This window comes from Hirsutella rhossiliensis (genome assembly GCF_020360975.1).
Source record: "Hirsutella rhossiliensis strain HR02 chromosome Unknown scaffold00002, whole genome shotgun sequence".
NCBI lineage: Eukaryota > Fungi > Ascomycota > Sordariomycetes > Hypocreales > Ophiocordycipitaceae > Hirsutella > Hirsutella rhossiliensis.
The window spans coordinates 1,256,064-1,280,352 of record NW_025408668.1 but is presented as its reverse complement, the minus strand read 5'-3'; the positions used below and the strand labels follow the sequence as shown (position 1 = coordinate 1,280,352).

Genomic DNA, 24,289 nt, shown 5'->3' with positions numbered 1-24,289 from the left:
AGCGACCAGTCCCGACAAACTATTGTTCTGGGATCTTAGAAGCTCGGACAGCGGCGAGCCAGCCGAAAACACTTCCACCCGGCCGGCCGGACGCAGCGTTTCTTCTCCGCAGCTTTTCTCGCCGTCGACACCCGTACGTCCACAGCGGACGGAAGGCTTGCGACATATCATGAGCAGCAGCGATGCGCCAAACCCTCCTTCTCGCTCTCCTGGCGTCAGTCGTCAAATCTAAGGCTCCCGGGGGCCCTGACGGAATCCATCGCATCGGCAAGGGGGCCCAGACCACAAGGCGCAGTCGGATGCACCCGAGGGACGCCAGCAATGTCTGCGGCACCGATATGAAGCTGTGTCCCAGCAGCCTGGGCGGCAACTGCTGCCCCGGAAACTACGAGTGTGCCAGGGAGAGCTGCTATGCGACAACAAAGGGGCCATCGACGTGCGGTACCAAGGTCGGATGGTATGCCTGCGCGGCAGTGTATGGAGGTGACTACAGCCTCCTCTCTATCTTGTCCCATTTATGGCTCATGCCCTGATACCAGTCTCAGTGCTAACATGGAGCAGGCGGTTGCTGTCCGGATGGTTATATGTGTCAGAGAGCCGGCAATTGCGTGCCTCCGTCCGGCTCGCCATACACATTTGGCTGTCCCGCGAGCCAGTATCTGTGTCCTTCGTCGATGAACTACGGCTGCTGCCCGAATGGCATGGGCTGTGCCGTCGACCAATGCTATTCGACAAATGCAGCTCCCGTGACCAGGACCATGGTCATCACAACGACGGAGCAGGGCCTCGTTACCGAGCTGACCACGACAGCCACGGCCTTGGCATCGCCCGCGTCACCGACTGCCTTTCCGGAAGTGGACCCAGATATGGACAGCGAGGACCAGAAAGTGCTCAAATACTATCCGGCCGCCATTCCCAAGGTGTCGCCTCCAGGGGGAAGCAACAGCGGAATCTCACCGGCACAACTGGGCGGCATCGTCGCCGGCTGCGTGTCTTTTGCCATCCTCGTTCTCCTCGCCGCATTTCTGCTCTGGAAGCGATTCCGGAGAAACAGCTCGACGGCTAAAGAGGGGCGACGGCAGCCCGAAATGTCATCGGGCTCGCACACCATGAATCTCCAGAAGGCCGACTGGGACGCCGACGCCATGAGCGTGGATGCAATCGTGACGACCCCTTGCACGTCCCGCACCCGGCCGAGTCCAGGCAGAGTCGAGCCACCGTCTGTCCACGGCAGCACGGAGCTGGCATTGACGGAGCAGACGCCCACGACCCCTGCCGAAAGGGGCTACTATGACCACGCCTCAGGACGGTCCCCGGCCACGTATAGCGAGCATCGGGGCATGCCGGCGCCGTCCATCAGCCATGCGAGCCATGAATCGTCTCCCGTGTACGGCGGCCGCCATGCGCGGGCCTTGAGCGACTTGTCCGACGTGTCGAGCAGCGTCGACATGGGCAGCGCCCGGGAGCGAGCGCCGCCGGCCGAACTCGAAGCCCAGCCCTGGATTGCTGAGCTGCCGAGCTCGCCTTCGGCCATGGCCTCGGCGGCCGCCGGCGACTGGTCGAGGCTGGATGCCGGCGTGCAGGGATGGGTTGGGCGGCCGCCACCACCTGCTTATAGCCAGCATCAGATGACGAGGATTGATGGATGGGCCAACACCGTCGCAGCATCGAGGCTGGATGTGGTGGATGAAGAAAAGCCCGCGCGTTATGATTGATGTATGACTTTTTGGATGAAGAGCCTTTGATGGAGGCAACGCGTTGATGAGTGGACGAGGGGGCTTATGTGTAAATTACATGTAATGCATCATGGACCGATGCTTCAAGGGGCTGCCCTGGCGGCACGGACAATGATGTCGGGGTTGACGGGGGTTGGATGCATGTTTCGTCTAACTATTTGCCCGTTTTCACGGCTTGGCGGTCAAGCCAAAAGATGAAGCCACTCTCTACATAGCGGGACTCGAGATGGATGCATTAATCTATATCCTTGGACACATGCAGCTGTGGCATCGATCACGGGGCTGTATACTTGCCGACTTCTGATACAGTCGTGCCGGCACTGGGCTGAGAGCTGAGAGTATAAAGTAAGACGAAACGAGACGAGCAGAGAGGCCTGCTCGTCAGTCAAGGTCTCAGGGTCGGAAGAGCGACGACGCAGCCAGTAGGCGAGTGTCTTGAACTGGAGGCGAACAACCAGGCTCGCTTCCACCGGCGGCTGCATGATGCCATAAATCCGAGGATGGGTCTCAGTCAAGCTCACGTCGGATACGATGGGAAATCTGCAGCAATGGCGGATCATGTCTCGCGCAGCTAGATCCTTTGTTGGCATATGCCGCGCCTATCAACAACAACAGTAGGGGACTCGAGCAGTTAACGGTTCACGGCCAAGGAGTCCGCCAACATACAGGCAAGTTATACGGACAGTTTTGCTCGGAGAGCGAGCAAGAAAACACCATTTGGTGAATAAAGTGTCACAAGTCAGAGAGTAACATCCTCTGACCAACGGGTACAGCGTTCCGAATGCAAACGCAGAGCCGCCGGTCCGACACAGTCACCCCGGGAGGAGGATTAGGTTCGGTGCCATGCAGGCCGAGCAGAGTCTGACACTACCTGTTAGAACAGGAGTGAAAGTGATAGAATGAGGCGTATTTGGAGGCCCGTAGGGAGGTGGACTACTACAGGTAGAGAAGCTCTATGAACGGGCTGGCATTGTCTATGGCCAACAGAGAGCCCCCCGAGCCGAGTCCGTGCCGCCCTAACAATCTCGCACATTATCGCGCCAGTTTCTCGCATTCAATGAGAACTGTCCCAATTATCGCAGCCCGGGCGGAGACTGGGCTGGAGTCGGCAGAAGGCCAGCCAACGGCCTGGCCAGCGCTGTGGCAACCTAAATCGCCCAACGGCGTTGGCCGGAGACAGGAGGCTGATCCTGCCGGTCCACATTCCCTCGTCGTTGCTTTGGCCGTCGCCGGACTGCCATCTTCGGAATGTTCGGGCACAGGGCAAGCTGGAAGCATCGAGGCGTACATGGGGAAGGGTAGGGCTTCAAGCAGGTTAGACTTGAGGGTCGGCATGTACAGAAAGAGAGTCGCGAACTTCCGACTCGTACCGTTTCCCTGATTCTCGACGCCCGATTAGCTTGTGGGGTGTTCATGCAGGCGAGCGCCTCGATGGCGTGGTTGGTGCAACTGCTCCTCCGCCACCTTTCGCCTCCCCATTGTCTCCTCTTCACAACTCTTCCACTGTCTCACGCCGTCCTTGGCAGTCATCAAACTCACAGGACTCCACGAGGAAGCCGGTGGAGATTGCGATGGTTGGCCTGCGGCCCGCGTCGAGGCCAGCTGCTTGGTTCGTGATACCGTGCTCAACTCCTCGTCGAGATTCATCATCAAACAGCGATCCACTTGCACAGCAACCAAGAAGAACCCGGCCTGCATCAATAACGTAGCGGAAGCGCCCAAAGCCTGGCCGGGGCATCGTCCAACGTGATCAGATCGACAGGGGGGGGGGAGGGGTTCGACGGATACGACTTTCTTGTTTAAGTCTGTGCTCCTTTTTACGGGCCAGCCCGAGCGAAGTCCGTACCCCATAATCGTATCGAGGAGTGTTGACTCTTCAAGGCAGCTGATAACTTGCCGGACTTGCGTGAGATACGGCTTGCATCACAGAGTGTCGACTTGGCGGCTAGACCGATGCAACTCTGTAGGCAGTACGGGGGCCACCTGCATCGGGAGGGAACAGAATCAGCTGGACACTCGCGGTTCCTGACATTAGTTTGTAAGCCCAGGGGTTCATCCACCTCTCCGCACCATCCTAACCATCTTATCTACTTCGTACATGACCCGTAACGCCGAGGTCTTTGAAGCTCGCTTCCTCCCATTGCATCTGACACTCCGGGCAAGAAGTTGTAATTCAGCTCGATCGGTTCGATGGTTCCTGTCGTGTGTTATGTCCCAAATGCTCAGGGACTTTGTCGTATGGATGCCGTGAAGAGTGAGTGCAGAGTCTGGGGAACCCCTCCCCCCTCCACTCCGCCCCTCTTTCGTGCTTGTCCTCATGTGCATCGACCTTCCTGATGTAGGAGGTCTCGTCCGCGATGGGCAGGCGGCGGTCCTGAGTCAGGCCCAGAACGCCTCGGCAAAGTCGAGACAGAGAGAGACAGCACTGCGGGAGCGTACACGCAAGAGGAAGAGGTAGAGAGAAACCCCTCCTGACCCCATGCAAGAGAATCACTTGCTTGCCCTCGAATCCTCCGGACCGGGAAGGGAGCTGAGATATCATGGTTCTTCCGTGTGTGGTTGGGGGTGCAGAAGATGCAGTGCAGAGGGCCAGCCGGAGCGAGGGCACGTTGCCGACTCGGCTGCATCCGCCACGGAGCGGCGAGCCGAGACCGGGAGGAGAAAAAAAAGGAGATGAGGAGACGGCAGACGCTTTATCGTCTTGCCACCTGGAAATATAACTCGGCCTTGGCTGCCTCTCTCCCAACCTGTTTCCTCCTCACTAGCTGCCCTGCCATTGTCTCTCCTTTCAAGATCCAGCGGGTTTCCCCTATCCCGACGCCAACCTCGACGCGTTCATCTATACCAAGTACTAATTACTCCACCACTCATTTCCGCAGTTCCGAGTTTGAGATGAAGGCCGTCACCCTCGTACCAGCATTCGCCGTGGCGGCCCTGGCCGGTGCCATTCAGGCCCGCGACGGACACTGCGGTGGCGACAACTGCGCCCGGCAGGTCACGGGCACCCGGCCCGGCCTGACGCCCATTTCCTCCCGCCGGGCCGACTGCTCCAACTTCATGAAGACGACGGTGGTCCCGGACGCGACGTGAGGGCCGCTCTTACACCGCAAACAGAGAGAGAGACACTGACGACAGACACAGGACAACAACCGTCACCGTCACGGCGACTCACGGGGAGGCGGCGCACGTGCGCCGGGACGGCGCTCTCGAGTACCGGGCGGCCACCGAGTCCCCGACGGTCATCCCGGCCTACGCCCCGGGGTGCCGGGAGCTCCGCAACTACTCGTCGGCCTGCTCGTGCTGGGGCATCACGGCGGTGACGACGACGGCCCCGCAGCCGACCAAGACGGAGACGGTCACCGTCACCACGGACGCGTGCGAGGATCTCTAGGCGGCCTTTACTTGCATGTTCTCCACTTGGTTTGGTACCTAGGTCTAGAGGGCAAGCGAGAAGGGGAGACGGGGGGGGCTGAATAGTGGAGGTTGGGAAGGGGAGGTTGGTTGAATCATCTTTGCTTTTTTGTTGAGCCGGCGGCGAGAGGAAAGCTGTCGAAGCGGCGCGAGACAGAGCCGGCGTGCATGAGTTATGGATCATGACGGTTGCCGCCATTGATCTTGGCGTCACGGAATACACTTCTTGAAACGAACTCGTGTGCCAAGGCCGTCTCTTGGACCCTTTTTGCGTTTGTCCTTGTTGAGAGGAAGAAAATGTTTGCCATCGGTTGGTGGTCGCCTGGGAGACGCGATGGCGCCTGCGGGATGACGGCGAGGCGAGGAGAGCAGAGCAGAGCCAAGAGCCGGCACAGGGGGGAGGGGCCGACGGTTGGCCAACAGCCTTTTGCTCGCCGTCAGCTTCCTAGGGGCCTATGCTGGCCAGACCTGCGGCTGAGCCAGTAGGCCTTGGAGCTGTGCCGCCGCGGCCGCTGTGCATTGGCCATTGGCCGCGAGGGCGAGGCTTGTGTCTAAGGCGGCGATTTAGGAGTCTTTGACCATGGTCAGGGACAAGAGCAGCCAAGGGTTCTACAAGGAGGCGGGTGAATCAGTGGAGCGAGCGTTGGAGTGATGAGACTGTCTCGGCATGGCGTTTCAGGGGTACTGGTGGATGATTCCCCTTTCTCTCTCCCTCTCTCCCCCCATCTCTCTCGCTCTCTCTCTCTCTCTCACGCACACAAGGACAACCAAGCATAAGTTAAGTTAAATAGGTAAACAAGATGGAGCCAACGGGAGTGTCCGGTGTGCGGGTGGATCCTCGCTCAGGGGGCTTGACATCCGCGGTCCGCTCCGGTGGGCGTTGCGTCGAGGGTCCATCCAGCAGCTAACGAGCGTCCGTCTTTTGGCTCAAGGCATGTCGATGCACGGCGTGCGCTTATCCAGGCGGTTGTTGTGTGTGTTTGCCGAGACGACAAGGTGGTTGCCTGCGCCCTGTAGGTATCCGTCAGCCCGCCGAGCAAGCGCACAGTGCAGTCAGACAGGCGGTGGAGATTGGACGAAGCGAGAAGCCCGTCATGTTGGCTTCTTGTATGACAGCTGTTTGAGTGCCTCTCCCGTGAAACAGGAGGCGGAATGCGACCTTGTTCTAGAAATGGGCTCACGATGGAGAAGGGACGGGGAAAAAGTGGGAAGCAGGGAAAAGGAGGAGAGACGGCGGCAACGAAAAAGAAAGGCAAAGAAAAGAAAAGAAAGGGAAAAAGTCGACGCCAAAATTGACGGTTTAATTTCCAGCCATGACGCCAACCGGAGACGCACCAGACGGTGACCCCACGCGCCGTCGGCCCGGCAACGGCGGTAAACAAAACCCCCAGACCATCCCGTCGTGAAGCCAAACGGCCACCCACCAGGCCTCGCGCTGGCTACTGCACATACATACATACGTGTCAGTTAATAATTACATGCAGCTCTTTTTGTCCTTGCTTGCCCGCTGCGTTGTTCCTGTTGTTGATACCTGACGTCCTTTTTTAAAACTTTACCTTCTTTATTTACTTTTTTGTTCTTCCATAGCAAGCAAGCGGTGGTCTCTCTCCACCATAATCAAGCCTCACCGCCTCGTCTGATGCCCCGGCGACGGCACTTGCACCCCGACACCGATTTTGACATACATGTCGATCCATCGTGCGAGGCCCTGACAGCATCAATGGAAATCGACCACCACCACGAGATGGCAGTCGACGACGAGGCGGCGCCACTTGAGCACGCGGGCCAGGAGCTCGATGAAGCAAACCACTCGGACCACCAACAGCAAGAGAACGAAGCGGGGAGCCTGGAGAAGGAGGAGGCAGACGAAGAAGGCTCCGGGTGTCGCTCTGCCGCCTCGCAGATGAGCAGCCGCCGTGCGTCGCGCCGCACCGAGGCCCTGATTCACGCCGCCGCCCGCGACATTGTCGAGCACGTCGGCAGCCGCCATCATCGCCAGCCGTCCTCTTCCCACGAAGCCGCCGAGGAGCAGAACCAGTCGTGCGACGGGGCCGAATCAGTCGCCGGCCACAGCGTCGTGTCGAGCGGCGCTGGGAGCAACGACGGCGACGACCACGTCCGCAAGTCTCCCGCCGACGAGGCCGGAGACAGCAGCTCCCATCACGAACACGAGGACGACGTCTTCAGCGACCACAGTCCCCGTAGCTCCCTCGGCTCCATGTCCGAGGCGGAGCAGACAAAGATTGAACAGACGCTGTCCCAGCGAAACATCACTCAGCGCGTCCGCTCCCCGCGCATCTCCGACATCCCCCCCTCGGACCACGACGAACACTTCATGGCCACCATCCGCGGCACCCCGAGGCCTCCTTTCCGATCCCCCTCCTCCGTCCAGGCCATGCAGATGGCCTCACCCCCGGCCTCCAACCTCGGCACCCCCCGCTCCGCCCGCCGCACCCCGCTGCCCACCGTCTCGCGCCTCGCCTCGCCCAGCATCATGGCCCAGTACTCGCCCAAGAAGACGCCCCCCAGGTTCAAGCGCGCCACCCCGCCCCTCGTCCTGCTCCACGTCACCCTGCTGCCCCTGCGCTGGGCCTGGGGCGCCGTCCTGGACCGCGCCTCGCCCGCCGACCTGAGCCCCGAGGCAAAGACGCTGCGCGAGGCCTGGGGCCAGCTGCAGGACCGCACCGGTGATACCGTCTCGGACCGCGGCATCCTGCTGCCACATCCGCAAAACGACTACGAGGTCCTCGAGGAGCGCTTGCTCGAGGCCCTCGAGCTGCCCCTGCGCCGCCGGGCTCGCATCCTGGAATGTGGACATTACTTGGGCCCCGCCAACGAAATGTCCCTGCCCGACGACGTCGACGATGAAGAAGACTACGCTGACGGCGCCCCGGCGCCCCGGGCCAGCTTGGACAAGGCTCACTGGTGCCGCACCTGCCACTCCGAGGTCAGGTACGACTCCCTGGGCCAGGGCAAGGTCTTCCGCGTCAAGGTCTACGCTAGCAACGGCCTTATGCGTGCCGGCGCCTGGGAGGCCTGCTGGAAGGAGATGGAGCGCGTCGACGTCGAGCTCGAGCCCATTGTCGACGCCGCCTTGCAGGACGAGCTCGTCCACGTGTCGGCGGAGCAGGAGAGGGCCTTGGAGATGGAACGGGCCCTGGCCGACGAGCACCGCGAAGCCTCGGAGACGGAATACGACGAGGATGATGGAGAGGACGAGGTGGAGGAAACAGAAGTGGCTGGGCCAGATGAACAGCCCGACGAGGACGACGAGTCGTTTCTGGAGCAGGCACAGGATCCAGAGCTCGAGCATGAGCTGTGCTCATCGCCGCCTCGACCCGATGAGGCGCCACCCAACTCCAGTCCGGCCCCGATGGAGGACCACCGTGCCGAGCACGAGGAGGAACGACTGCGGGAGATTTACGGGCGCTCGCCGCAGCCACGCCGAGAAAACACCCGCGACCACGAAAGCGATTTCGTGGCCCACGACATGACCCCCTCGCCGCCGTCCGCCGAGTCATCTTCGCGGCGCCAAGACAGGCAGCAGCAAGCCTACAAGACGGCCTCTTTCCCGGAGCTGGTGCTCGAGGCCGGCAAGGTACTGCTGCAGGATAAGAAGAACGTCATGATTGCGCTGCTCAGCGCCCTCATCCTAATGCTAGCCGTCCGGGGCGCCCGCCCGGCGTACGATCCGGCCGCTTTCCAGCCCGTGATGCCGCGCCACAATGCCCACGCCATGCCTCACCACCCCCAGGACCCCGTGGCCGAGGCCGCCATGCACCAGAAGACAGCCACGATGGCCACGGCGGCTCCTTCGCCGAGCCCCTCGTCCCAGTCGGCGGCGGCGGCGGTCGACCCGTGCGCGTCGTCGCTCGAGGTGGTGGCCAACCATCGGGCTGCTCGCGACGGCGCCGGCGACGCGTCGACAAGCACGCTGCGCGTCTTCGAGACGTGGCGCATCGTCGAGACGGTCACCGAGACGGCGAAGGAGACGCTGACGCAGACGGAGACTGTCTCGGTCAATGTCGTCGGCGGCGGTCCGGCGGCGGCTCTGGAGACGGATGCGCTCGCGAGATGGGGCGCGTGAGTGGACAACGGGACGATGGCCACGGACAAGGGGAACGGCCCCCCCCTTTCCCATACGGTTTTTCTTCCTTTTTTTTTATTACTTTTATACATGAGCGATGCGCACATACCACGACACAGACAAAAACAGAATTACAACATGACAGAAGGCAGAGTGGAAGAATGACGACGAGGGAGAAGAAGATACGAAAGCATGTCCCGCCAGATGTAACTAGCCTGACTGAGAGCACATTGCAGAAACTGTTGCCGTTTTCCGAATACATAATACATTGCCGTGACACATGAAGTGGAATAGAAGGCCTCGTCTCCCTCGCTCTGACGGTAGTTCACTTGCTGTGCACGGTGGAATGGGAAGTAGTTCCACCCGTTTACGATGAAAAGGGACTTTATTCTGGGCTGCTCATGTACCTGAATATCCATGTGTCGGTAGCCCCGAAGAGTAATCCGTGTTTGCCTTGTTCAGATACTGGTCGACGACGTTGTTGCCAACGCAAAACCAAGAAATGTACCGCATAAAATTGCATCTCGCTAGAATAGGGAGGGTCTGCGCCCCCTTTTGCTATCTAGGTGTATGTGCAGCCGTCACAGCCGAATGTACAAGTCCATGCACTCGATCCTCCACTCGCGTCTGCCGAGGAGGCTCCTGAGCCACTCCATGCCGAGGCCAGTCCACTCGGCTCTGCGGGCGGCGACTGCGTCTGCGGCGGCGCCGGCGAGGGCCTTTGCCGTCGAGTTGGCCATCTCGACGAGGGTGGCGTTGAAGGCGTCGGACGAGTCATCGGCGGCGGTGGTGGCAGGCCGGGGCACAAACCAGTTGCTGCGAAAGTCGAAGAAGCAGCGGTCGGACCAGTTGCACGACGTGAGGAAGAGGACGAGGAGCAGGATGGAGCAGTAGACGCAGGGCCGATTGAGGAAGTAGGTGCAGATGAAGAAGAGGAATATGAAGACGGGCGAGGCGTTTGTGGGGATGAAGAGGAGCGGGAGCCAGCTGCGGGGGAAGGCAAGTTAGCTCTTGATTGTGATTTCTGGCTCTCAATTCTTCTTCGTCTTCGTCTTCTCCGCAGCCGTTCGTGCGTCCAATGGCGAGCCTGACGTACCTTCGCAGGCAAAACATGATGGGCGACCAAGCAGCAGCCGCTGCGGGTGTGCGCGCGCGTGCGCCCCCCTCAGCCCGATAGTGTTCGTCACTGCCTCAACAGCCGTGGCCGGGAGAGAGGGCACTCTTCCCAGGGATGAAAGAGACGAAAAAAAGAGCTCCTGGCGCGCCAGGCCACGAGGGAAGCGTTTCCTCGCCCCCCCACTCCCTGTCTCGAGTCGGTCGCGGTAGTAGTTGGGGGGACGAAGCCGTTTGCGTGTGGCGTCGGAGAAGTTGAAGGACAAGACGGGGAGAGAAGGAGGCGCAAAGAGGCCTTTGGGCGGATGAGGGTGAGGTTGTCGAGGGTGGCGTGAAACGGCGAAGAGAGCCGCCTGCTTACCTACGCCGGGCTCGGCAAGACGTCACTTGTGTTTCACGGTGCGGGAGCGGTCCAGTTGAATATGCGCACTGTCTTTTTGCGCCCACCATCCCAGTAAGCACAGTGCAGGAGGAACGGCTGGTCAAGACTCTGCAAGCCACGGCAGCACTGGTAGCTTGCTTGTGATGCCGATGGCTGTACTGTATGCATTATGGACGATAGCCTTGGCATTGAAGAGGCGTCGGCTTTTGACATTTGACAGGTGCAGCGGCCAGTCAAGGACCAGTTTTCGTCTCGACCGGCCCGAGTGGTGGCTCCTATTGTACGGTCTTGACTGCGCTGCGAAATGTACATACAGCCTTGCAGCCCAAGTTGGACGTGGCTCTACTCCGTACTGTCATGTCGTAGTATCTCATCTCTACAGGATAGCGGCATCGGCGGTGCTTCAACAAAGGATTGCCGGACTAACGAATACGCGTGAGCGGGTGGCGGCGGGAGGCTCCACGTCAGAGCAACGGCCAACGCCCATCTGCTCACCTCGAGTGCGGGCGCAAGGGGCTTTCTCCATCCCATGTCACTTGTCGCAATTGCCTCACCGTCACGAATACCGGTGGCTGGGCTCGTTGGGCTGCCACGCATCTGCCGTTTTTTTCTTTGGCTCCAGGCTGGTGCTGAGAGCGCATTGCTTACATAATACCGTTTTTTTCTCGCCTGCTTCCCTTGACTCGAGATCCTCTCAGCTCGCAGCAAGCTCCCCGGAACCTTGCGCCAACCTCAGCTCGCGCCTCCGACAACCACCACGTCGGCGGATGCAGCCATAGAGAGAGCAAGAGAAAAGCAACAAGCCGACTCTTCTCTTTTGCCGCTGAGCGAGCCTTCACTCCTCCTTTCCTTGTTCCCCCTTCGCCGACCCGGCCAAAAGCTCGCGCGAGAGGGCAGAATCCTTTCGACACCGCTTTTGCCTCGTCAACACCCAACCTCAATCATCACCTACGTGCGAGCAGGCCCAGCCAACCCTCGGCCCGCTCGCCTCGTAGCCTCCGTCGCTCCCCGGCGGCCATTCCACCGCCATGGATCTGCCTGCGGCTCCGACGCCACCTGTCAATACCAGCGGCATGCCCTCCAACGCCGACCGCACCGCCAACCTGCTCAACCTGCTCAAGTTTAGCAGCTCCGGCGCCTCGGCTCCCAGCTCTCAGCAGCAACATCAGCAGCATCAGTCGCCCCCCCATCAGCACCACCCCATGCATCACGGGGACAATCAGCAGCAGCACCACCATGCTCGCCGCCCCAGCTTCGGCCATGGCCAGTATCCCGCTGCTCGAATCCATCAGCCTGCTCCCACGGGTGCCGATCCCACGGGTCTGCTCGCCGCCCTTATGAAAGGCGCCCACGAGTCCGAGGAGCCCCGGCAGGCCCCTCAGCCCTCCACCGCCCATCTTCAGCCGTCCAACTCGTTTGCCGCCGGCTCCCCTTCTGCCGATACGAGATCCTATCTTCTCAACCTCCTCAATCGCCCCAAGCCCAGCCAGACCGACCAACCCATCATGGCCGAGTCGTCGCGCTCCAACGACCCCACGCCGCAGTCTCACGACGACGCGGCCGATACCAATCGCTACTATGGCCAGTACCAGCAGCCGCCCAACGCCTACCAGCCGGCGCAACCTTACCAGCCGCACCCGAGCCAGTCCGAGTCCTTTAGCGATGTTCAACATCCGGCTTCCAATGTCAGCTCCTTTTCCTTTCCCCAGACGCAGGAGTCGGCCGACGTCTCTGCTCTGTACCACCACGTCTTTGGCAAGATGCAGCAGTCTTCGCCCCAGCATCATGATGCCGACGCCGCCGCTGGCGCCGCTCCCTTCCACATCCTCAAGAAGGACCAGCCCTCGCCCGCGGGCTCCAACTCGCGCGAGCAGCCTCGCCCCGGCAGCGAGCGAAGCACTCTGGCAAGCCCTCCGGAACATGGCCGGCGCGCCGTCGACCGCTCCTCGTCTCTGCACTCTCACCAGTCCGTGCAGCAGCCCCCGAAACAGACGCCTCAGACGTCTGAATTTGATAGCTTCAGTCCCGCTGGCAACAAAAATCAGTCTGTTGCAGACTCGGCTGGGGACATGCCGGCCAAGGAGGACCCGGATTCCCACGAGAACCTGGACAGGGCCGCCGCGCGCGACACAGAGCAGCCGGTGATTGCCGAAGCCTCTGATTCGGAATGGACCACGGGCCCTCGTAAAGCCACTGTTTGGCCCTCGGGCCCCGAGGCCACTGCCTGGACCGACGACGAGCAGAGCAAGGACGAAGTGAAAAGAGACCTTGACGATGACCCGGCTGTTGGACCCTCCGAGTCGTCCCACGGCCACGTTGACCAGGAACCCGATCCTGTCCCGGCCGAGAATCCCCAGGCTGTTGTTGACAGCTGGGAAAGTGCCGACCAGGAGGAGATTGTGGTCATTGAAGAAAAGGAACATACGCCGGTTCGCGTCTTCAACTTCCCCGTGAAACCCTGGATCTCCATCACTCTTCAAGACGACAGCACCGAGCCCCGGCCCCTTCTCCGCGACGAGTGCATCATGGACATTGCTCGCCTCAAGAAGGACTTTGACCAGATTGACCGCAACCTTTACACCGCCTCGCAGACGTACATGACGTACGGGATGTCCAAGCAGGGCGGTCTGCGCGTTATCCGCCAGGACGACGGCAAGGACGCAAAGGTCTTTACCGACACAAAGGACCGCATCTTTAACGTTGCCATGTCCGTCGCCCCTGACGACAGTGAAGGCGTGCATAGGGAGGCCATCATTGGCACCGGCGTCAGCGGTACCGTATATTGGGTCCAGATCAAAGAGGGCGAAAAGGACCACATTGAGGATACCCACCTGGAGCAGTATGGCTTCGCTCTTCCTCCCATGTCCTCTCAGGATGGCGACACGCCCGGCGGCGTTCTCAAGACGAGGGCCCGGGCTTCGACCATGCACCCCGAGTACTTCGCTGTCGGCCGCGGAAAGACCATAAACTTCATCTGGCCGTCCTACATCATGCACAACAAGCTATTCAAGACGGGTCACGACCGCGTGGTCGACACGGACAACCTGCTGAAGCAGTGCTCGCTCAAGATCAATACTGGCAAGGCCGGCAAGGACTTCACCTTTAGCCAAGACGACACTGTCGTCGTCTCTCTCGACAAGTCGGGCCGGATCAAGTTCTGGGACGTCCGAGACCTGACGGCCGCCAAGGAGGGCTCTGATCCTCGCGCTCCCATGCCGGCGCAGACGTCGCTGGAGATCAAGGAGCCTCTGCTGACCCTGTCGAGCACGCGCGAGGGAGAAAAGGCCTGGCCTACCTCGGTAATGCTCCTCGACAAGCAGCGCCCTTTCCAGAAACGGTGCGCCCTCCGCTATATGATTGTCGGCATGAAGCAAAACCACACTCTGCAGCTGTGGGACCTCGCGCTCGAAAAACTGGTCCAGGAGTTCAACCTCCCCCACAGCAAGGAATCAGACGCCGTGTGCAGCGTCATGTATCACCCGACCAGCGGCATGATCATCATAGGTCATCCGACGCGCAACTCGGTCTACTTTGCTCATCTGTCGGCCCCCAAGTACACCCTCAAGGGCGTGTCTCAGGCCGAGTACATCCAGCGCCTCGTCGCTCAGGACTCGTCGATCCCGCAGCCGGATAGTACCGCCGTGATCAGCGGAGTCCGAGAGTATTCGTTTGCGAACCGCGGTGTTATCCGAAGCCTGGACATTCTATGCAGTCCCGCCATGGCTCAGGACACCGACGAGCCGCCCCTGTTTGAGCTGTACGCGATGCACTCCAAGGGCGTGGCGTGCTTGTTGATCAGGCAGTACGAGCTGGGATGGTCCAAGGACAACAAGGTTCTGGACGCCGTCGATGCCGTCAAGGAGGGTGTTGTGACCGTCTCCAAGCTCAAGTCGCCGCAGCCGCCCGAAGCGGGCAGCGCCCGCGATCACGGACAGATCCGCATCGCGAATCGCGGTGCCGGCAAGGAGCCCCTCTCGCAGTCCACGCCTGCTCAGAGCGACTCAACCCAGCGGCCACCCGAGACGGCCGCGCCCGCCAAGCCCAAGACCGACGTCAAGGAGCTGGAGACGCCGGCGCAGTCGTCCAAGGAGAGCCAGGCCGAAAAGCCTGAGCGCAAGCCTCGCAAGAAGAAGGGTGCGTCGAGCAAGGAGCCAGAGCCCACGGCCAACGGAACGTCCAACCCGCCCCGAGTCGCGCCGACCAGTAGCAAGACCGAGCCTGCCAAGTCTTCGGGCACCGCGGCCACAAACGGCATACCGTCCGGCATGGTCGATGCTGCCATTGCCGGCATGGAAGCACGGCTGACGGCCTCAATGTCCGAGACGCTCAAGTCATCGCTCAGGAACCTGCAGGGCAAGATTGACGAGGGCGCTCGCATCCGTGACAGCAACTTCAACCAGCAGCAGGTCAACCTTCTCAACATGGTGTCCGAGGTTCTCAACGAGAACACTCAAAAGGTGCTCGAGTCCTTGATCCACCATCAGTTTGCGGAGCTCGTCGTCCCTACCATCGGTGAACACGCGGGCAGGGCCGTCAAGGATCTTCTCCAGCACGAGCTGCAGCCGAGCGTTGCTTCCTCGGTCCAGAAGGAGATTCAGAGCATGCTGCCTCACGCGCTCAACCGCTCGCTGCGCTCGGCCGACTTTGTCAACGCCATCTCCGACCGGGTTGGATCCGCGGTCGCTTCGAGCATGCAGCAAGACGTTGTCGCCCCGCTTACGCAGAGGCTGTCGTCGACTTTCTCGACCATGGCCAACCAATCCGCCCAGCGCGTCGCTAACGAGCTTCATCTGAAGCACCAGGAGCAATTTGAGCATATGGAGGCCCAGCATGCTGCCGACGCCAGCAAGATCGACCAGCTCCTGGCACACGTGAGCCAGCTGACGGACACGGTGTCGAGCCTGGCGGCGTCGCAGTCGTCGCTGCAGGCGGAAATTATGAAGCTCAAGCAGCAGCCCGTTCACGAGCTCCCCGGAGCCTCCGGCGTCCCGGCGTCCCAGAGCGGGAGCGGCGCCCCCTACGGCATGAATCCCCCAGGGTACGGCTCCAACACGATGGCCGGCAGCAACCCGCCGAGCCACCACGGCAGCTTCGCCGCTAGCCAGGGCCCTCTCGGCCCGGCACAGCCCTACATGAACAGCCCCCAGTATATGCGCGGTTCTCAGCCCGTGGCTGGCTCCCACGGGACCGCTGGCCCCTCGGAATATGCAGGTCCCACCGGCGTCGGCGCTCTGGCCGGTGCCTTTGCCAACTCGATGAGCAAGAGCGAAGCCGAGGTGAACAACGAACTTATGAAGCGAATCCAGAGGATTGAAAAGGCCATCCAGGAGGGTCGCCTGCAGGAGGCCGTTGTCCAGTGGATCCAGAGCGGCTACGAAAAAGAGATTTTCAGGCGATCCCTCGGGGCCTACCAGCCTAGCCGATTCGACACCCTGTCCCCCATCCTGCTCCTTGTGATTATCGCCACGATCTCCAAGGACCTGAAGCCAAACCAGCTGCTCAAGCAGGAGATTGACTGGATCGAAATGGCCGTGCGAGCCTTTGGAGACAGCTTGCCCAACTGCGTAAGTGACACCCAGCATGAGCATCTTGGCGCAGTCATGTGAGGGCAGCAGGCTAACTTTTCAACAGGACTGGGAGGGAGAGGGCATGGGAGAGGTGATGCAGAGCGCGTCGCAGACCATGAAGCTCCTCGTGAATCGACTGACGCCGCTCTTGGCTAGCTACCGCGACGGCTACCCGCTCGATCCGTTCCTCGCCAAGGTGGACAAGGGCAAGATTGAGTGGATCGTGCGATCGTCGGAGCACATGCTCGAGTCTTTTGGGGGCGCGCACCGCTACGACTAGGCGCCGCAGCCGTCGATCGACGTGGATTGACTTTGATTGTGCCTTGCTGAGCTCGGAGTTGGTGAACAGTGGTTATGTCAGTCGGTTGCACGAGCTGTTCCACCTTGATTCCCCGCGCACTTCTCTGGCGAGTTCTTGTCCTTTGCCTTGCCCTCGGGCCCATGTCTGCGAGGGACGGGGCTCGGAAAGGGAACTTTGTTCTTGTTTGTGCGTTGGATTTCTTTTTTTCTCCTTCGGACTCTCGTTTGGGTTGACGAACGATGCGCCACATCGGTGATGCCTGACGACGCATATCATTCCGCCGGCAGGTCGTCGGTCGTCTTTGATTGACATCTCGGTCTATCGTGACGTGGCGAATCCAAGGGCTGGCCAGCGCAGGAGAGATGGTGTACATCTGCACCCTCGAGGGGCCCGGTGACGAGGGCCGGCGGGTGGCGGCCTGCTTGCCCTCTGCCCGTGGCCTAGCCGGCCCGTTGGTTCTGAAAGAGACGAGGACGTTGCGATGGCGGCTGGCCGGGGGGACGACTGCCGGCGGGGGATGGTGCGACGATGTACGTTTCCATGTCCTTTTACATAGTGTAGACAAATTCATTGAAGGCATATATATACCAGCGCTCCTGGCGGAAGAGCACGACGGAGGTGCTGGTGGCCTGGGGGTCGGCGGCCCCGTAGCCTCTGCTTCCCACCACGTTGGGACGCGGTCCCCGGAGGCGCCAAGCAGCAAATAACGCAAGGCATGCACGATGACCAGTCCTCCCCCCAAGCCACAGGCGCAACGCCCGCGACGACGACGGGCCGCCCCGGCGGGGTGGGTGCCTGTCGCGATCGGTGCGCGCGCTTGACTCGGTTAGCTCAGACGAGGGTTGGGCCTCTCTCCCCCCTTTCTCAGCCTCGGCGGGAACAGGGCCGTTGCTCCGTTCCAACAGACGGCTCCGAGACCGAGACGGCGCGCCTCTCCGCGTACGACGTACTTGCCTGCACCTTAATTACCACGTCGCCTACGCATGTCGCAAATGCCCCTATCACAAGCCTCATGTCCCAGTCCGCGGGAGAAAAGACGCCACGCCGTTCGGGCCTCGAGCACCAAGAGAGGAAGCAGGGGCCAAACAAGCATTTGCATTGCTGTACAAGTCCAGGACTACAAAAACAACAACCTTGCGCCTTCTCCGCTGCCGTCCACTCCGTCACTCGCCTCCCCCGTTTCCGTATAATCACACACGAGGCTTGGCATCGCCAAAGCACTCGTACAGACAAAAACACCGCCGTATTAATTTTTCCCTACATCCACCCCTCCCCTGTTGCACAAAGAGCCTCAACCGTCTGTCCAAGAGAAACAGCCTCGCAAAGCGTGCGAAACGGAGACCGGGGCTGCATCCTCCGGCTTCCCGCCAGTCCGCCAACAGCCCGCGCGGTTCGATTCAAAAAGAAACTGCGAACAATACTCAAGAAATGCTTCCCACCAAACGCCACTCAGGCCCAGCGAGACTTGGTCGCCGGCTCACATTTGCTCGACTGTCGACGACAAGGACGAGCCAAGCGAGATGTGAGCAAAGTACAGTGCTCCTATTTTGTCTTTTTTTTCTGTTCGTTTCGGGTTTCCTCCTCTTGCTGTTGCAACTTGTCGAGGCGGAAGAGAATGTCCCAAATATTGTCGTCAGTCCGACGCAGCCGTTGCCGTCGCTGCCGCGTCCAGATCCGTCCGCTTGGTCGCCGTCGAAGACGTGCAAGGGGAAGAGGTTGTCGGTCGTCATCGTCAACGTCGTATATCTATCTGAGCGCCCAGACAGGAGTATTACGAGTGGGTATAATGCTCGTGCTCATCACCGAGCCGCCTCCTGCCACTGCCGATGCGCATGACAAGGAGTCGTCTGGTGCGGCTGTCTAGACATAGAAGTCGTTAAAAAAACATCGCAATCGTCAGGCAATGATCATGCATCTTATATCGGACGGCGAATTGAACGTGATCCGAGGGGGAGGGGTGCGTGTTCTTATAAGCGGGTCGTCATCTTTCATTAGGTGGTCGCCCATGTGTCGAATAAATGCTGTATCCTGATCCGTGTCCCATCTTCTCGTCGGGTTTGGCGTCATCATCAAAAGTGCTCGAGGTTGAGGAGAGGCCGTCTGGTGCGGCCACCGCCTGTCTCAACCGACCACAGCGTCGTTAAAAAGGTAATTCGAGCTAGCTTGCGTGGGCGCTGCCGGAGCGTAGAGCCAGCGTGCGTATCGTCTCGGAGCGGATTCCTCTTGATTCATAGGCCGTGAAGACGAAGTCCGTGCAAGCAGGTTCCACCGGCCCTCTAGGCTTCCCGGGTTGCCGCGCGATTAGTCCGGGCACACAGCGTATCCCCGGCGGCAACGGGAAACGCACAAGCCACGCGAGGGCTTAATGGTACCTCGAGGCTCCAGTCGAGTTCGGGGCCACGCGGGCGCCGCTATCGGAGGAATCTGGGGCCGGCCATTTTAGCAAGCACGTTTCACTTTCCCGTGTCAAGCTAGTCGACATACCGCTGCCACGCTGCACATGACCATTGGGCCCGACTCGCCCACCAAAGCCGGCGGACGACTCCCACTCGGGACCGCGAGGCTGCCTCTCTGGAACGCTCTTGGAGTTGCCACTTGCTCCGGGCCTCTGGCTCCCAATGGCGCCCGGGGCGTTTCGCGCTTGCGTTTGCATAGTGTTGGGGTCAAAGGGGCTGAGGCTGAGGTTGCCGAGGCCGCTGACGAGGCCGTTGTCGCCCTTTGAGCCGGGCGTGCCGGAGCTTCCCGGCTGGACGTGGCCATGGTAGTCACCGAACCGGGCGGTGGAGCCGGGCCCGATGCTGCTCACGCCGGCCCCGGGGACCAGGTAGCTCGAGGATGCCTGTGACGGACTTGGGGTAAAGGACCGCAGGTCGGCGAAGCTCTTGGCGGCACGCAGGTTGTTGGGGATGCCGCCGCCGTCGGGGCTCCCGGGAAGCTCGAGGGTGGGGCCTTGGCGACCCAGCAAGTGGGCGTAGTTGTTACTGGCAGCGCGGGATTCCCGGTCGGCGGCAAAGTCAAACGTGGCCGCGCGGCTCAGTCCTCGCTTGTGCATGTCCAGGCTGTTGGCGACGGCGGCGTTGTGGACGTTGGCCGTTGGCGAAGGCTGCTGCCGTTTGAGGACCGTGAGCTGACGAGAGTCAGCCTCGCCAATCGATTGGTGCTCCAAGCCCATGTTATGGGCAAGGATATGGATGGACCGCCGATGCTCAGGGGCGATGCTCGGTGGAAAGACGAGGATCTCGCGCGTGTCGTCGCGCTTGAACATGGCCAGCTCCGTGTAGAACTCGAGGTTCTGGGGGTCGTTGAGGTCGACGTCTCCTGTAGGAATCGATTAGAGGCAGTTTGGGCTGCAAGGGGCTCCGTGAGCCGAGGCATACCTAGATGGGCAGTGGGGCCTCTCTGCTGTGTCTGAGAAATGCCGCCAAGCGACTGGATCGAGCTCTGCTGGTGCAGCATGGGCGCGCGATGCTGCTCCTCCAGCTGACCGCGCCTTTCCCTCTTCTCGCGCTCGATGCGCTCTCGCTCCGCCTCGGGCAGCATCTTCTTGTACTCGACACGCAGCTTACGGCCGTGAACGTCCATGCCATTCATGGCGTCGATGACAACCCTCGTGTCCTCGGCTGACTGAAAGTTGGCAAAAGCAAGGCCCCGGAAAACGCCGTTGTCAAAGTGATAGTTGAAGGCGTAGGGCTGGGGGAGATTCATATCGAGCATGATGGACGCCAGCGTCTCCTTGCGCACGGCAAAGGGAATGTTCTTGATGACAATGGCCGTGGGGATGAGCTGGTCGCCGTCAGAGGCGGTTGATCGGAGGTCAGGAGAGGTGTGCGAGGGACCCTGGTCGACACGGAGACCGCCGTTTTGCATGTGGCCTCCGTTGAGGCTGCCCGGGAAGGGCTGCAGGTTGTTTGGCATGGCCAGAGCGCTGTGATCGGTCCAGTTCTAGAGGTCGGGCAGGGTCAGCTTCGGATGGCGTGCATTGCCACGACGGGGTGGACAAACCTGAGGCAGCGCGGCGCGGCGATTTACGCTCCTCTGGCGATTGGACCCGTGCATGGCACCGTTGACGGTTGCGACTCCGGCGGTGCTGTAGTTCCACGTCTGACCATTGTCCAGCATGTAGCCGCCGTGCATTCCGGCGGCGGCGGCCATGCTGTCGAGGGCCCTGGGATTGAAGCCGGCGGGTATCCTCTCGGTGGGATAGAGGGCAGACGAGCTGAGCGGGGCATCAAAGGGACGCTGAGCCTGGCGGGGCAGCGAGAGACCCGAGGCAAAGGCAGCGCCGCCGGCGTAGTTTTGCCTGGAGCTCGGGGAGCGGTTGGCGGGAGAAGAGTAGTCCAGATAGCCTAAATCATGCTGATGTTGTTGACTCATGGTGGTGGAGCGGACGGAGGAGCAGCAGCTGTCGTCACACAGCGGGCCACTCGATCAGTGCTGTTGGGCCAGGTCCGAGGGGAGAGAGGGTGGAAGAATGTCTGCAGAGCTCAGTGAGCGCTTGCCGGGACGGTGTCAACGAGGCGGCCGGGGATGGTCGAGCAAGACACCATGAAATTCAAGCAAGCGTGTCAGGGTAGGGCCGGCAGGCGAGAATGGCGGGCCCAACGGGTTCAAGGAGCCACTTTATCTCGACTAGCGCCGACGCTCGCGAGGGGAGAGAGGGTGGGTAAATGGCAGCGCGTACGACAAGCTGGATGGGAGACGGCGGGCTCGAAAGCGGCAGGACGCTGGTGGTCCTACTGTCGGCGACGGGGAGGATGAAGGGCTTGAGCAAAAGCTAGCAGCGGGGAGGGAAGAAGTCGTGGCTCAGCAGCTCGGTTGGTCGGTCGACAAAAGTGGCGTCGAAGCGACAAGGTGCGTCTGCCAATAGGCGTTGCGCAAAGGGCGGAGGACGGAGGCAAGCGATGCGGCTCCCAAGCACGAGCCGTGCTCTCGTTTTTTTCACGGTCCTTTGATCGTCGTCGTCGTTATCGTAAAAGGAGCACGGCGGCAGCGGCGGCGGCGGCGGCGGGAGAAACGGACAGCGAAAGGGGAGGCGGGCGAAGAGGCGCCGCGAGGAGAGAGGGTCGTGAGGTGATGAGGATGATGGAGATGGGAAGAAGTGCCAATGTGTGTTGCAAAGCAAGGCAGCAGGGTTGGGCGATGGAAGTCGTGGTGGTATGGAAATAATGAAATAATGGAAACTAAAAAAATAAAAAATAAAAATACAAGGTACAACAGAAGGAACCCGTCGAGACGGGATGGGGGGAGGAGCCACCGACGACCACTGTGGTGTGGAGGCCACGGGGCAGGCAGGTTTTTCCCCCTTTCCTTTCCTCCTACTCCTCCTTCTCTCCGCGAGTCTGTGCCCAACCCAGACAGTGCGGAGCTAGCGTCTGGAGACTGTGAGACCCTGCGGAGCTGGAACCTTGATTAGTGCCAGACACGTACCTCAGCACGCGATAGAGCGCGGACGAGTACATGGACAGACGGGCATGCTGCGAGCTATCGTTGCGGCCAAGCGGCGGCGGGAGGGAACCTGGGAGGCGATGCTAGAGGCGATGCTAGTGGAAATCAGGGCCGTGCACGTTGCAGGAGCACAGTTAAGCTGGCTATATCCGTACTCCGTACTTAGTCCTCTTACCTATCGCCAGGACCTGCGTACTAGGTAATTAGTACGCATCCGCCCATGTCGGCGCCTCTCTTTTGCGCATCGCCAATACTTCAATCTCAAGTTGGTAGTGGTAGCATTGAAATCACGCCAACACTGAGTTGCTCTCGTCGGTACTTCAAGCGGATGGTGGCGGATGGGGACCACAGTGCGAGTAGCAAGAAAGGCTTCCTCGAGCCATCCTCCACGGCCATCAGGAAAAAAAAAAGAGACACTCGAGCTTCACTTCCTCCACTCGACTCGGCTCGACCTCGAGGTGACTGAGAATGCCTTTTGTCTTACCGCCATAACTAACCCCCGAGCCGAGGGCACCGCCGCCGCCGCCGCCGCCGCCGCCGCCACCACCACCATGATTTCTCCCTCAAGGTTTGCATCGACAGCCACCACGTTCCCAAATGTCGCCTCTGCCTGCGCTCCAAATGAACAAGGCCCAGAGCCCCCTTTGTGGGTACAGACTGTCGCTCCCGTACCGCACCGACGGACTCCACTCGAGATATGCCGCGTTTGGATCGACAAGGTGTGGCAGCCTGTCAGCCAACGACGGACGCTGCACTAAAAATATTCGTTCATCACACGCGGGCTAATGATCTTTGGAGATGCTGTGCAGGCCAAATCTGAATGGAGAGAGAGATCATCTCGTTTCGACGCCCCTCGGGTCATGATACACACACGCACACAGGGCACGGAAAGGGGCAAGGGGGCAAAGGGGGCTCGTCATTTCACCCCCCCTTCTCAGCCAGTCAATCAGTGAGAGGGAACGGGGTTTACTGTAATGACAATCTTAGACCGGCAGGTAGCTCATGTTCGGTCAATGGCCCCTTTTTGCGCCCATTCCAGACCGCCACGGGGAAGCCACAGCACCTTTCGTGTCGCGAGATGCATCTGGTTCATCAGGCATGGTTAAGCTCATCCATGGGACGCCGCGATGAATCCATGCTGCTGCTCCCTCCCTGTCCGCTGGCCATGTACTTCGTATGCTATTATCCTTGGCTTTTTGTCCCCCTTCCTTTTCCATTTCCATCGAACAGAGTTGCTCTCGCCATGTGTGATAAACCCCCTCTTCACGTCCTGCCCTGACCATGACACGCCTCGTCCGTTTTACGCGGGAAAAGAAACGAGGGCGTCCGTGTAAGCTCGTCACTCTCCTACATCAGCCGCCCAAGCTGCGGCCCGTCCCCCGTTTGCATACCGAATGTGCATGCTAATTACCCTAGTAGTGTATATGTACGGAGTACGCCGAAGCGGCTCCATGTCGCATTTCAGTCACCATTCACACACGCGTGCATCTTGTCTGACTTTTACTCCGTACCAGCAGTCTAACTTACCACCTGGCCGGCAGGGAAGACGCGTGAGGCCTCGAACCGCCATGGACAAATTTCGCGTCTGCCCCCTTGATGTCTCGTCCAATCTGTACTGCCTTTGGTGGTGGTTCTCCCATCTCCTGATGATCCTGTATCGTGACATTGTATCTTCGAGCGCACAAGCTCATACTCGTACAGTGCGTCATTTTACGGCCAGCCTTCATCTCTTTCTGGTCCTGGGGGGCCCTTGGTTCGGCACCGGCCTTGGCTCCGGGGCATAGGTCCCGGGCGCCGGCCTCGCCTGCACCCACAGTAAATCTCCATACAGGCGCTTTGTGCTTTTGTGAAGACTCACCAGATCACCTCATTCCCTCCTTTTTTTTCTATCTGTATCCGTACTTCGTACCATCTCATGCTTGTCCGGCTTCCTCCGACTCGATGACGGGGTCCAATTCTGCAGCGTCTGCGGAACGACGGACCATGATGGATGGCGATGAGAGGCGATGACGGTGGTGACGAAGTGGTCTTTGTTGCTACTGTACGTCGATGCATCACTCCCTATCACCGGCAAGCAAAGGAAGCCCTGATGGGAGCCGCACTGTGTCTGCAAAGTACCGGCGCCTGGTCAGCATCTGGGTATAGTTAGGTTGACGGTAACAGGACATGTTGTCATGCTGCGTTACAACTAAGCGTTGATATCGTGATCTGTATGACTAGACGCATCCTAGTTGCTGCCTAACTTAT

At 60.3% G+C, this 24,289-nt stretch overlaps 6 protein-coding genes across 6 annotated transcripts; 4 read left to right on the top strand and 2 right to left on the bottom strand.

Moving 5' to 3' along the window:
* Positions 1 to 299: 299 nt before the first annotated feature.
* HRG_01684 (uncharacterized protein) lies at positions 300 to 1,715 on the top strand (the record flags this gene model as incomplete). The annotated part of the gene is made up of 2 exons (XM_044860155.1): positions 300 to 483; positions 562 to 1,715. 2 exons carry the CDS (start codon positions 300 to 302, stop codon positions 1,713 to 1,715), a joined length of 1,338 nt encoding a protein of 445 aa, XP_044723788.1.
* A 2,913-nt stretch (positions 1,716 to 4,628) lies between these two features.
* On the top strand, positions 4,629 to 5,127 carry HRG_01683 (uncharacterized protein; the record flags this gene model as incomplete). The annotated part of the gene is made up of 2 exons (XM_044860154.1): positions 4,629 to 4,822; positions 4,872 to 5,127. 2 exons carry the CDS (start codon positions 4,629 to 4,631, stop codon positions 5,125 to 5,127), a joined length of 450 nt encoding a protein of 149 aa, XP_044723787.1.
* Positions 5,128 to 7,986: 2,859 nt separating this feature from the next.
* HRG_01682 (translation initiation factor eIF2B) lies at positions 7,987 to 9,234 on the top strand (the record flags this gene model as incomplete). The annotated part of the gene is made up of 1 exon (XM_044860153.1): positions 7,987 to 9,234. The coding sequence occupies one exon, from the start codon at positions 7,987 to 7,989 to the stop codon at positions 9,232 to 9,234; it is 1,248 nt and encodes a 415-aa protein (XP_044723786.1).
* Positions 9,235 to 9,815: 581 nt separating this feature from the next.
* Positions 9,816 to 10,347, bottom strand: HRG_01681 (bladder cancer-related protein BC10 domain-containing protein; the record flags this gene model as incomplete). The annotated part of the gene is made up of 2 exons (XM_044860152.1): positions 9,816 to 10,221; positions 10,331 to 10,347. The coding sequence occupies 2 exons, from the start codon at positions 10,345 to 10,347 to the stop codon at positions 9,816 to 9,818; spliced, it is 423 nt and encodes a 140-aa protein (XP_044723785.1).
* A 1,410-nt stretch (positions 10,348 to 11,757) lies between these two features.
* Positions 11,758 to 16,576, top strand: HRG_01680 (WD40 repeat-like-containing domain; the record flags this gene model as incomplete). The annotated part of the gene is made up of 3 exons (XM_044860151.1): positions 11,758 to 16,005; positions 16,072 to 16,293; positions 16,361 to 16,576. 3 exons carry the CDS (start codon positions 11,758 to 11,760, stop codon positions 16,574 to 16,576), a joined length of 4,686 nt encoding a protein of 1,561 aa, XP_044723784.1.
* Positions 16,577 to 18,959: 2,383 nt separating this feature from the next.
* On the bottom strand, positions 18,960 to 20,971 carry HRG_01679 (r3H domain-containing protein; the record flags this gene model as incomplete). The annotated part of the gene is made up of 4 exons (XM_044860150.1): positions 18,960 to 19,021; positions 19,082 to 19,915; positions 19,975 to 20,539; positions 20,600 to 20,971. The coding sequence occupies 4 exons, from the start codon at positions 20,969 to 20,971 to the stop codon at positions 18,960 to 18,962; spliced, it is 1,833 nt and encodes a 610-aa protein (XP_044723783.1).
* Positions 20,972 to 24,289: the final 3,318 nt, after the last annotated feature.